General features: G+C 42.1%; 1 protein-coding gene across 2 annotated transcripts in view; it reads left to right on the top strand.

Annotated features, from left to right (window-relative positions):
* The window catches only part of LOC139272946 (septin-7), a 158,230-nt gene extending 150,890 nt beyond the window's left edge, over nucleotides 1-7,340 (top strand). For both annotated transcript variants that reach the window (XM_070889116.1, XM_070889107.1), the window contains 2 exons: nucleotides 4,593-4,738; nucleotides 6,217-7,340. In XM_070889116.1, coding sequence (XP_070745217.1) covers nucleotides 4,593-4,738; nucleotides 6,217-6,256 — 186 coding nt within the window. In that variant the 3' untranslated portion in view covers nucleotides 6,257-7,340. The remainder of the gene's footprint in view (nucleotides 1-4,592; nucleotides 4,739-6,216) is intronic.
* The last annotated feature ends 5,487 nt before the right edge of the window (nucleotides 7,341-12,827 follow it).

Genomic DNA, 12,827 nt, shown 5'->3' with positions numbered 1-12,827 from the left:
TTAACAGGTCCCATCACCCTGCTGGAGTGTTCAAGACAAGCTACTGAGTTGTCAGCATATTTTTTTAAAGTTCATTCTCGGGATGTGCATATTGTTGGCAAGGCCAGCATTTATTGTCTATCCCGAGTTGCGAAAGTGATGGTGGGCCACTGCCTTGAACCACTACAGTCTGTGCAGTCTTTTTATAGCGGTTTGATGCAACTGAGTGAGATGGTCAAGATTCCCCCATCAGAAGAAATCGTTTTTCTATCTACCCTATCGAATCCCTTTATCATTTTAATGACCTCAATTAGATCCCCCACAACCTTCTAAACTCAAGGGAATGCAAGCCAAGTTTACGTAACCTGCCCTCGTAATTTTGCCTTTGAAGCTTCAGTATCATTCTGGTGAATCTGTGCTATACCTCGTTCAAGGCCAACATAACCTTCCCTGTGCAGTACTTGGATGGGGTCTGTACAACTGAAGCAGAGCTTCCACCATGCTAGTGACCTCAAAGATTGTGTAAAGATTTTGCTTTGAGTTTAAAAAATCTTTAAACCAAAATTGAAGCATATAACTCTCTCAACTGTGCATTGTACCTCACATGGGCATTGCCTGCAACCATTGCATTTTTAGGAACATACTGGTATTGGCTGAGATGTATATTTTTGGACTCTAGGGGAATCAAGGAATATGGGGTAGTGTGGGGAAAGTGGAGTCAATGTAGAAGATGGGGCATGACCTTATTGAAGATAAGAACCTAAGAATTGGGAGCAGAAGTAGGCCATACGGCCCCTAGAGCCTGCTCCGCCATTCAATCAGATCATGGCTGATCTTCGACTTCAACTCCACTTTCCCACACTAGCCCATATCCCTTGATTTACCGAGAGTCCTAAAATCTATCTCAGCTTTGAATATACTCAACGACTGAGTATCAACAGCTTCAGGGGAGAGAATTCCAGAGATATGCAACCCTCCGAGTGAAGAAATTTCTCCTCATCTCAGTCAGAAAAGGCTGACCCCGTTATCCTGAGACTATGCCCCCTAGTTCTAAACTCTCCAGCCAGGGGAAACAACCTCTCAGCATCTACCCTGTCAATCCCCCTCAGAATCTTGTGTTTCAATGACATCGCATTTCATTCTTTTAAACTCGAGAGTGGACCCCCAATCTATCCTTGTAGGATAACCCTCTCGTCCCAGGAATCATTCTAGTGAATCTTCGTTGCACCGTCTCTTAGGCAAATATATCCTTCCTTTTGATAAGGAGACCAAAACTGTGCACAATATTCCAGGTGTGGTCTTGCCAAAGCCCTGTACAATTGTAGCAGGACTGCCTTACTCTTGTACTCCAACCCCCCTGCAATTAAGGCCAACATGCCATTTGCCTTCCTAATTGCTTGCTGGACCTGCATGCTAACTTTGTGTTCCCTGTACGAGCACACCTAAATCTCTCAACACCAACATTTAGTAGTTTCTCACCATTTTAAAAAATATTCTGTTTTTCGGTCCTTCCTACCAGTGAATAACCTCACATTTCCCCACATTAATACTCCCATCTGTCTCTTTATTGCCCACTCACCTAACCTGTATGTATCCTTTAGCAGGCTCTGTGTCCTCCTCACAACTTAGTTTTCCATCTAGCTTTGTATCATCAGCAAACTTGGTTTCTTCATCTCAGTCATCAATATAAATTCTAAATAGCTGAGGCCCAAGCACTGATCCCTGCGGCACCCCACTAATAGCCTGTAAAACTGAAAAGGACCCGTCGATCCCTACTGTTTTTTGTCGTTTAACTAATCCTCTATCCATGCCCAATGCATTACTCCCAACCCCATGAGCCCTTATCTTGCGTAGCAACTTTTTAATGTGATAGCTTATCGGATGCCTTTTAGAAATCCAAATATACTACATCCACTGGTTCCCCTTGATCTACCCTGCAAGTTACATCCTCAAAACTGTAACAGATTTGTTGATCACTATTTCCCTTTCATAAAATTATGTTGACTCTGTCTAATCATATTGTGATTTTCTAAGTGCCCTATTACCACTCCCTTAATAATGGATTCCAGCATTCTCCTGACTATTGTCTGGCTAACGGCCTGTCGGTCCTTGTTTTCTCTCCCTCCTTTCTTGAATAGCAGGGTTACATTTGCTACCTTCCAATCTGCTGGGACTGTTTCAGAATCTAGGGAATTTTGGACAACCAATGCATCCACTATTCCAGCAGCCACCTGTTTTAGAACCGGAGGATGTTGGCTATCAGATCAAGGGGATTTGTTGGCTTTTAGTCTCATTAGTTTCTCGAGTACTTTTTCTATACTGATATTAATTGCTTTAAGTTCCTCACTCTCATTAGCCTCTTGGTTCCCCACTATTTTGGTATGCTTATTTCTCAATGGAATGTATATTTGTTGAGAATTTTGGAATATTTCTTTAAATGTTTGCCATTGCTTATCGACCATCACACCTTTTAAACTAATTTCCCAATCTACCTTAGCTAACTCACCCCTCATAACTACGCAATTAGGTTCAAGACCCCAGTTTTGGACTTGAGAAATGTCACACTCAAACTCAGTGTGAAATTCATCACATTATGATCACTCTTTCCTAGAATGTTAAGTTAAAAGTAAAGGCTCTTAACGCGAATGCATGAAACATTTGTAACAAGATCGACGAATTAGTGGCAGAGATAAATGGGTATGATCGAATAGAAATTACAGGTGGTGGTTGCAAGGTGACCAATTGGGATATAATATTTCAGGATACTTGACATTTCGAAAAGACAGGCAGAATGGAAAGGGGGCGGCGATAGTCCTGATACAATGAGATTACTAATTAACCTTGTCGCAAGACACAAAAGAATATCTAAAATAGCATGTTCTCTGGTGGTTCTACATGAAGATTAAAGTGCCCCACGCTTATTGCATTACCTTTGTTACAAGCTCCAATTATTTCTTGACGAATACTCTGTCCAGTGTTATAGCTACTGTTACGGGCCTATAAACTACTCCCACCACTGTTTTCTGCCCCATGTTATTTCTTCTTTCCACCCATACTGATTCTACTTCCTGACCTTCCAAGCCAAGATCGTTTCTTACTACTGTCCTTGTCATCCTTTATTATCAGGACGATTTCACCCCTTCCCCCCCGCCCCCTTTCCATTCTGCCTGTTTTTTCGAAATGGCAAGTACCCTGAAATATTATATCCCAATTAGTCACCTTGCAACTGCCACCTGTAATGGCTATTTGATCATACCCATTTATCTCTTTGTGCCACTAATTTGTTTATCTTGTTACAAATGTTTCATGCATTCAGGCAAAGAGCCTTTAGTTTTCACTTTTTAACATTTCCTGCTTTCACCTCATTTGCTGATGCACGATTACCTTTATTCTCTGTCACTTCCTGTCACACACTGTTTATTTTTGCCCATTTACCCAACTACACTACTCTATTGCCTTGACTTTTCTCTTTTGATTACTAAATTTCCCCCCTTCTTCTGCCCTCCCCTGCCCCCACCTTTTTAATTTAGAGCCCTATCTTACAGCCCCAGTTATCCAATTTGCCAGATTACTAGTCCCAGCCTGGTTTAAGTGGAACCCATCCCAACGGAATAGAATCAAATCCCCTTCCTCCCACACTGCTCTTTGAGCCATGCATTTAGCTCTCTGATCTGCTTGTCCCTATGCCAATTTCCGTTTGGCTCAAGTAGTAATCCAGAGCGTATTATCTTTGAGGTTCTGCTTATTAATTTAGACTCAAACTCCCTCAGCAGAATCTCATTCTTGGTTCTACCTATGTCGTCGTTTCCTATGTGAACCAGGACAACTAGATCCTCCCCCACCCCCACTCCAAATTGTTTCCCAGTCGAGAGGCGATATCCTTCACCCTGGCATCGGGCAGGCAATACAGCCTTCGGAACTCCAGGTCGCGGCTGTAGAGAACAGTATCTATCCCGGCACGAGGGGCTGCATGTTCCTATTTCTGATCTTGTGACTCTAAAGAAAGAAGTTGCCTTTACATAGTGCTGTTTATGTCCTCGGAACATCCCACTTTTTCACAGCCAGTGAAGTACTTTTGAAGTGTAATCACCGTTGTATTTTGTTCAGTTTGCTCAAGTGATGTAGCAAGGCATGTTGGTTTAGGTATTTCAGGAAATGCTTTTTCTTCAAACCTACACATAGGGAGGGTTGTGCAGTAGAACAGTTTAAAAATTGATGAATTTAGAGATACAGCAGCTTTCGTTATAGTATCTTTGTGCTGATATTTGTTTTAAATGTTTGTATCATTATGGCATACCAGTAATTTGGGTTTGCGGATTTAGAACCAGCTTCATTAATCTGCTTATTCCTCCAAACAGTGTTTTAATTGAGAGTGGGTGTCAAGGTGACAGCTTATCTTCACCTCCTCCTTCACCCTGCGCCCTGTAGTGAAATATCTGGGTTTCACTGTCACATCAGCAGTGTGTCGAATAAGTGTTGCATTTTAGGTGCAATAGCAAACTGTTGTAAACAGTATCGGATTGTAAAGTATTGAGGATGGGGGAGGAAGGGAAGGACACCATTTCAGTGGCCTATTTGAGCCCTGTTTGATTTTATGGCCTTGTGTTATATAGCTCCAGCGACGCCATGAACAAATGAAGAAGAATTTAGAGGCGCAGCACAAAGAACTTGAGGAAAAGCGTCGCCAGTTCGAAGATGAGAAGCAGAATTGGGAGGCTCAGCAGCGCATTCTGGAACAACAGAAACTAGATTCTACCAGGTATGCTTGGCGTGAATATGCCCGCCAACCCCCCCCTCCCTTTTTTTACTCACTCAGCCAAAGTACACCCATCCCCCCCATGCACGTTTGGCCGATCATTTCTAAGTTTAAATAATGGTATCAGTGGTTGGAACCATAGAAATTTACAGCACTGAAGATCATTCAGCCCATCGTGTCTGTTGGCTGTGCCACAAAAATCCATAACTAATCCAACTGCCCCACTTTCCCCATAGCCCTGTATTGTCATCTACTTCAACCACTCCAGGAGGCAAAGCTCCAACAACCCTGTGTAAAGAAATGTTTTCTTACCCCACTCCTCTGTGATGATTTTAGATTCATGATTCCACATCACTGACTTCCAGAGCAGAGAAAATTGTCTTTCCCTGTTCACTATCAAACCCATCATCATTAATTTAAAAAACTCTTGCTAAACCAAATCTTAGCATTAGTTGCAGTGGAAATAGCCTCAGTCTCTGAAATCTCTCCTGATAACTAACTGTGTAGTTCTCTCCCCCATGTAATGCTGGTGAACCTGCGCTTTACGCTCTCCTGGCTTTAATATTGTCTATATAATGGGGTGTCCAAAACTACACACAGTGCTCCAGCTGTCATACACTATGGCCTAATCATAAATTGGCAATGCTTCAGGAGAAAGGACAGGTTTTTTTTTCTGGAAAATAGAAGACTGAGTTAGGTAAACTCTCTCAGATTCTGGCTCACTGTTCTGAATTTTCATTTACAGATCCTCAGATAACAGCCATTTTCTTTGACAAGGGGATGCTGGCTTTATTTCCTTGTACAACACATACCCCATCGACTAGTTTCAGTAAAATCACTCAGTGGGTGTACATCAAATCACATACCCTTCAAAGGGAAGCAAATCTTGAGTGGATTTATTATGATTTATATGTTGACTGCGAAGTTTAAGTTCGGCCAGGACTTCGGGAAGAACTCCCCTGCTCTTCAAAATAGTGCCATGGAATAGTTTGTGTCCACCTGAAAGAGGAGACTGGGCCTCAGTTTAACATTTCATCCAAAAGACGGCCCATCCGAGAGTACAATACACCCTCAGTACTGCACTGGAGTGTCAGCCTAGATTTTTATGCTGAAGTCCCTGGAGTGGGGCTTGAACTGAGGCAAGTGTGCTACCCACTGGGCAATGGCTGACTCCCACATGAAGGGATTCCGAGCAGAGCCTGACCCCCAGAATGCACCTGCTTTCTGGCACCAATCACTGGTTAGCAAATGACAATACTTGACCCCATCCACCCCCACCATCGTGCCTGTAAATTATTCCAGCTGAGACCAGCTACTTCTGCATTAGTCAGGGATCAAGCTTTGCTCTTTGGCATGCACCAACTATGTCATCAGAAAGGCTCAAGACGTGTGCGCATTTTTAAAAAAATTCTCTTTAGTTATATTTTACAGACAGCTTATCTGACGAGCAGTGTTGACATTTATATTGTTTTGTTTCAAAGGACCTTGGAGAAGAACAAGAAGAAAGGGAAGATATTTTAAAACATTTGAAGACCACCAAATTATGTATTTCTTGCCAATTTGTCAGCCCTGGACATAATTTTTTTTCTTTTTTTGAAAGGATTCAACTTTGCACCTATTATCTCTCTAATGTTAATGTATTAGCATGTGAAATTGCCAACCTAATACTATGTTTGTACATTAATTTCTATTTGTAGTCTCCGGTATAGGAAGCTAGACAAGTCTCGAGTTATCTGGGGTGTAATGTATGTGGAGACACAACATTTGAATTTTTTTTAAAACTGATGCCTCCCTTTTTATGCAGATAAATGTGTTACTGTCATGCAATCATGTTCTGGTGGTTGATTGTTTACAGAATATTGTCTGTTCTTTCATAGACGTGGGAACTTTGAAAGATGTTTAAGAAACGATGCTATAATTTGTTGCAGCTTCGCTCTGCTTTTAAAATAACACACAAACCTCATTGCAATGCAGCTCTAGCAGAGTCTTGTCTAACAATTTCAGTTCTGGGGCAACACCGGTTTCTCTTCCATCTTTCAGTGTTCTCCTGTCCCCAAAACGTACAGAAATATTTAAACTAATAGGCTTGTGAGGAAACTCGGCCACTTGCATAATGTGTTGTCTTAGATTTTTGCTGTTTTCATTCAATAATTAACGTTCTCTAAAACATTTACCTTTTTTGTAATTGCTTCATTTATTGTAACAATTAATTTAGATATTTCATCATATATTGCCCAGCAAAATGCTGAAAAATAAAAAAAAAAAGCATAGCTTTTGTATGTTAGGAAATAATGGGGGTTCAACAACATGCTTTCTCTTGCATTTTATTGTAACTGACTAAAGTACTGCATTACATTTAAGCTCTGGAGCCATTAATGCACCTTTCTCCAGCTAAGTACAGTCAAGCTTGTATCTCCTTACTCAATGGGATTCGTGGCCTCCGAGGGGTTTGGGGAGGGAGGGGGGGGTGGGCGCGGGCGGGTGGGGGGAGGGAGGGAGAGAGAAAGAAATGGTCACATTTAGCTGTATACATGTTTACCCATCTCTGTATTTTTGTTTGTATTGTACAGAGTCACATAATAAAACAATGTTGTGATGACGTAAATGCTTTCTGCAGCAATGTGATGTTTTGTTGGCAGTGTCTGATTTGCTGCTGTATTAACGGGAGGCTAACTTGGGTGTGCAATTGACCTGAAGATCAAGCTTCTACATGGATAGAGATCAGCGATGCTCTGTCACTCAGGGCACTGCTGGGGCATTCTTTGTGTAGTCTTGCTACAGTTATACAGGGTATGGGTGAGGCCACACCTGGAATACTGTGTACAGTTTTGGTTTCCATATTTACAAAAGGATACAGAGAAGGTTCACAAGGTTGATTCCTGAGATGAGGGGGTTGACTTATGAGGAAAGGTTGGGCCTCTACTCTTTGGGATTCAGAAGAATGAGAGTTGATCTTATCGAAACGTATAAGATTATTAGGGCGCTTGACAAGGTGGATGCAGAGAGGATATTTCCACTGATGGGAGGAGACCAGAACTAGGGAGTATAATCTTAGAATAAGGGGCCGCCCATTTAAAACTGAGATGAGGAGGAATTTCTTCTGAGGGTTGTAATTCTATGGAATTCGCTGCCTCAGAGAGCTGTGGAAGCTGGGACATTGAATAAATTTAAGACAGGGATAGACCGTTTCTTAACCGATAAGGGATTAAGGGGTTATGGGGAGTGGGCAGGGAAGTGGACCTGAGTCCATGATCGGATCAGCCATGATCGGATCAGCCATGATCATATTAAATGGCGGAGAAGGCTTGAGGGGCCATATGGCCTACTCCTCCTATTTCTGATATGTTTAATCTGTGGTATCCCAAGTTGCTTTCACTACCTGCAGTGTGAGGAAAAAACAGATTTGCATTTACATAGCGCCTATTACGACTTCAGGATAGCCAATGAAGTGTAGTCCCTGTTGTAACGTAGGAAACGTGGCAGTCAGCAACGTCCCACAAACAACAATGTGATAATGACCAGACCATCTGTTTGTGATGTTGATTGAGGTATAAATATTGGCCAGGACACTGGGGAAATTACCCCTGCTCTTCGAAATAGTGCCATGGGATCTTTTATATCCACCTGTGGGTAAACGGGGCCTCGGTTTAATGTCTCAATGGAAGACGCACCTCTGACAGTGTAGCACTCCCTCAGTACTGTACTGGATTTTGTGCTTGAATGTCTGAACAGGGACTTGAACCCACAATCTTCTGATTCTGGCATTGACCCCGAGAAAAAAAACTCCCTTAAGTTGCTTAGAACTGTACTTTCAACGTATCCTCTTCCCACTGAACTGCTGACCACCTAACTCCTTCCTGGCCCTTATCAGGCGTCAACCCTTGCCGCAGCCCTGCTCAAAGCCGTAAATGACATCCTCTGTGACTGGTGCATTATCCCTCCTCATCCTCTCTCCATGCAGCCTTTGACAAGGTTGACCACACCATCCTCCTTCAATGTTTCTCTTCCGTTGTCCATCTCAGTGGATTGTCCTTGCTTGGTTTCACTCTTAACAATCCAAGCATAGTCAAAGCATCTCCAGTAATGGCTTCTACTCCCACTCCTGCACCATTACCTCGAGTTCCCCAAAGATCAATGCTTCGCCCGTTCCTATTCCTTTTAAGAACATAATTAGGAGCAGGAGTAGGCCATACAGTCCCTTGCATCTGCTCTGCCTTACAGTAGGATAATGGCCCCCACCACAAACACCAATTTGATCCCCCTCCTCAGCCACTGTCTTGGATTGAACCAGTCTATGCAACTTGGGCTTCCTAGTCAACCCCAAGATGAGCTTCTGACCCCATATCTTCTTGAAGGGCCGAGTACTCCCACCTCCACAATATCATCCACATCCTCCCCTACATTAGCCCATCTGCTGCTGTGGCCCTCATCCATGCCATTGTCACCTCGAGACTTTTCTGGGAGGGCTCCCATTCTCCACCCTCTAAATTTCGCTCATCCAAAACTCTGCTGCCAGTATCCTGTCCTGCTTACTCTCACCTCTGTCCTTTGTTGACCCTCATTGGTTTCCAGTCCCTCCAATTTAAAATGATAAACCTTGTGTTCAAATCCTTTCATGGTCTTTCTCCTACCTTTGTAACCTTCTCCAGCCCTACAATCCCTCTGACCAACTCTTTGTTCTCCAACTCCAGCCTCTTCCTTCACTCCACCATTGGTGGCCCCACGCTTTGATGATCTCGCTGAACTCCTCTGCCTCTCCTCCTGTAAGACCCTACTATCTCCTCCTTTGGCTTTATTTTTGTCCAATCATGCCTCTGTGAAGTGCCTTAAGACAGTTTTCTGCATCAAAGCCACTCTTTAAATGCAAGTTGTTTGGAAAAAGACAAAATTAAATGGGTGTAGAGAAAGAGAATTAATGAATAGCTCTTTCAGAGAACTGGCATAGGGATGATGGACTGAATGGCCTCCTTTATGCTGTAAAATTCTGACTTGTTCTCTCCCAGGCGCTACCGTCACTCAGAACTTTGTCCCTTGTGTACATTAAATACAGACTTGATCAGCACACATTATTCCATTGCTACTGAGGATCTGCTCGTAGTCCATACAACTTCTCAAGTCTTTCCTTCCTCTTGGCAAGAACCTGGATCAATTTTGAGATATTTGGCTTCATTTATGTTGCCCAGCACTATTCCCTATTAAGATTTTGTGCCCTCACTGTTTTCTGATGATGGTGCAATACAGCAGGCAGCAGAGAGTTACAGGCAGTACTAATTACTAACTAGCAATTCGAATATTACCTGTCCCCCTTTTTCTGTCTGTTTTGTACTGTTAACTTTTACATGGTGGTCTCCCTCCAAATTGTCATGTTTAAATTTGACAATTTTAAATGATTTCTTATTTGCTGCATCAGGTTCCACTGAGCTCTTTCATTCTGCACTGTATGAGCAATTCCTTTGTTAAACTTAAAAACAAACAATGAACTTCTTTCTAGAGGATTGAAATGGCAGCAGTGAGCAACAAAACAAGATTGGCAGACTTTGCGTCTGGTTTCTGCCTTAATTCACCATTTCCTGTCTCTCTCTCTTTCTCCTGATAAAAGCAGGAAAAAAAACTCTACTGCTCCAACATACGTGCATGGAGAAAACAGATGTCTTGAGACCGGAAAGGCAAGCCAGCTTTGCTTGAAGCTAATAATGGCAGCAAAATTTTATGATGATTTCAGAACCTATGCAACATATTTTAGAATATTCGATGCTAGCGATGCACTGTTCTTTTCATTGGAGCATGCAGTCGTCATAAGAATTAGCTTAAACACTACGTCCTTTAGTCTCTGCACATGTTTGCTATAATTCTAAAATATTAATAGCTATTCTGGGGCATGTAATTAAATTTTATTGGAATTTTGTTCTTGTAGCCCTAATATTCCATGTGATTCTAACGTGCATCTGATTGTTCCCAATTTAGTGTTTTCTCCACTGCTTTATCAAATGCCTGAAATACAATTTTTTCTCAGATGCATGAGTAATTCATGACTGCAGCAGTGAGAAAATACAGCAGAGTGTGTAGCATGGACTCCATAAAGCCTGGTATGGACAGGCGGCCTTGTGTGTTGTGCAGCAGATTAACTGAGTTACTGGAAGCTTTGGCGATATAGATCTGGCCTCTAGTTTGTCAAGTTTCTCTGTTGAAATCCTGCCGTACAGATCTGGTCATTTGTTTGAAATGTTCTTGAACTGCATTTTGAATCTGGAACACTGCCCTAAAAGGCTGAAGAGGCTCGGGGGTCAATTGAAAATTTCAAAACAGATTGATAGATTTTTGTTAGGTGAGTTTAAGGGTTAAGTGAATAGTGGAACAGATTTGAGGGGCTGAATGGTCTACTCGTGTTCCTGAGAGATTATATTGACGTGATGGAACTGTACAGTATATATTTTGTTAAAACTACTTGTATGTCAACCACCACAAACCCAATATGGCTTCCGCAGTGCTCAAACATATACCTGAAACAAGCCTCATTGTCACATTAATTTACCTCAAAATACTTTGTGACAACTGTGTGATGCATTGCGTTGTAGCAACGATTACATAAAATTAAAAAGAATTTGTAACAAAGAAATAGGCCATTTGGCCAAACTGATCCATGCTGATGTGTATGCTCCATAGGAGCCTCCTCCCACCCCTCTTCATCTCACCATATCAGCATATTCTTCTATTCCTTTCTCCCTCGTGTTTATCTAGCTTCCTCTGAAATGCATCTATACTATTCGTCTCAACCACTTCCTGTGGTAGTGAGTTCCACATTGTCAACACTGAGCAAATAAGTTTGTACTGAATTCCTTATTGGATTTACTAGTGACTATCTTTATATTTATGACCTTTAGTTTCAGCAACATGTCCCTTTCATCATTTCCTTTATATACCTCTATCAGGTCACCCCCTCAGCCTTCTCTTTTCTAAGGAAAAGAGTCCCATCCTGTTCAGCCTTTCCTGATAGTTATAACCTCTTAGTTCTGGTATAATTCTTGTACTTTCCAAGTCAGTGGATAGTGAGAGAACTCAGTAGGAGGAAGAATAAGAGAGTCGGGAAGGAGAGGAGGAAGAATCTACAGTACGAAAGAGTAATAGAATAAGCGATTGGCTGTTATCAACCCAGTATAGTGAATTTCCCTTAGCCAGGATACAGTAGGCTCATGGTTCTGGACTGGACAATACTGAGCTCGTGAGTTCAAATCGCACTGTGGCAAGTGTGAATTGAATTCCATAAATGCTGATATTTCTGGGCCAGCACCAGAAAAATGGCCATGAAAGATTGTTGTAAAAACTAACTGGTTCATTTGCATCCTTCAGGGAGGGTTCAGCACCCAATCCCACACTAGATGGACTTGTAATGCTCTCAGGGTAACACGGGATGGGCACTCAACACTGGCTTGCCAGTGTCGCTCATGTCAACAGAACAAATAATAAAGGGTGCTTCTGTAAATGGTGAATAACTGGAGAGTAAGACTGCATTAACACTATAGCCGGACCATCTCGTGAAGAGATTTTGTTTTATTTTGTATTAACACCAAGAAGTTGTGGTGCAAAACTGGAGTCGGAGCAGAGGGAGACTCCTTCCTCCAGCGCCCAACTCCAGATTTACACAACAAAACCACTTTCAACAGATGCATTTATGTATAGAACACAAGGTCGCATACTACTTATGTTCTCTCCTAATCTTGCTGACCACACTATTCCTTTCAAAGCCAAGACTAGGAGCAATAATGTAACATGAAAAAGAAAGCTACTGAGGACAGAGAGACCTGTTGAACATCCTGTGGTAAACTTTGATCTGTGGGACTTTCTGCACACATGCATGCAGACTCTTAGCTGTCTCGTAATGCTTTCCTACAACAATTTTATAAACATTACGACACTATTCTCCAGTGAACCTGGGCTGCAAATCACTTTTTTGAGGTTCAAAGCTGGTGAATGGTGACAATTAAGTAGTTTGGTTGGTGAAAAGATGAATCAAATTGTTAGCGCAAACACAGACAGCTACGCTTAGCCATCTGCTGTGTGTTGGAATAGAGAACAGATCATTGCTACACATCTT

Source organism: Pristiophorus japonicus, chromosome 1 (genome assembly GCF_044704955.1).
Source record: "Pristiophorus japonicus isolate sPriJap1 chromosome 1, sPriJap1.hap1, whole genome shotgun sequence".
Classification (NCBI taxonomy): Eukaryota; Metazoa; Chordata; class Chondrichthyes; family Pristiophoridae; genus Pristiophorus; species Pristiophorus japonicus.
This window is presented reverse-complemented; position numbering and strand designations above follow the sequence as displayed.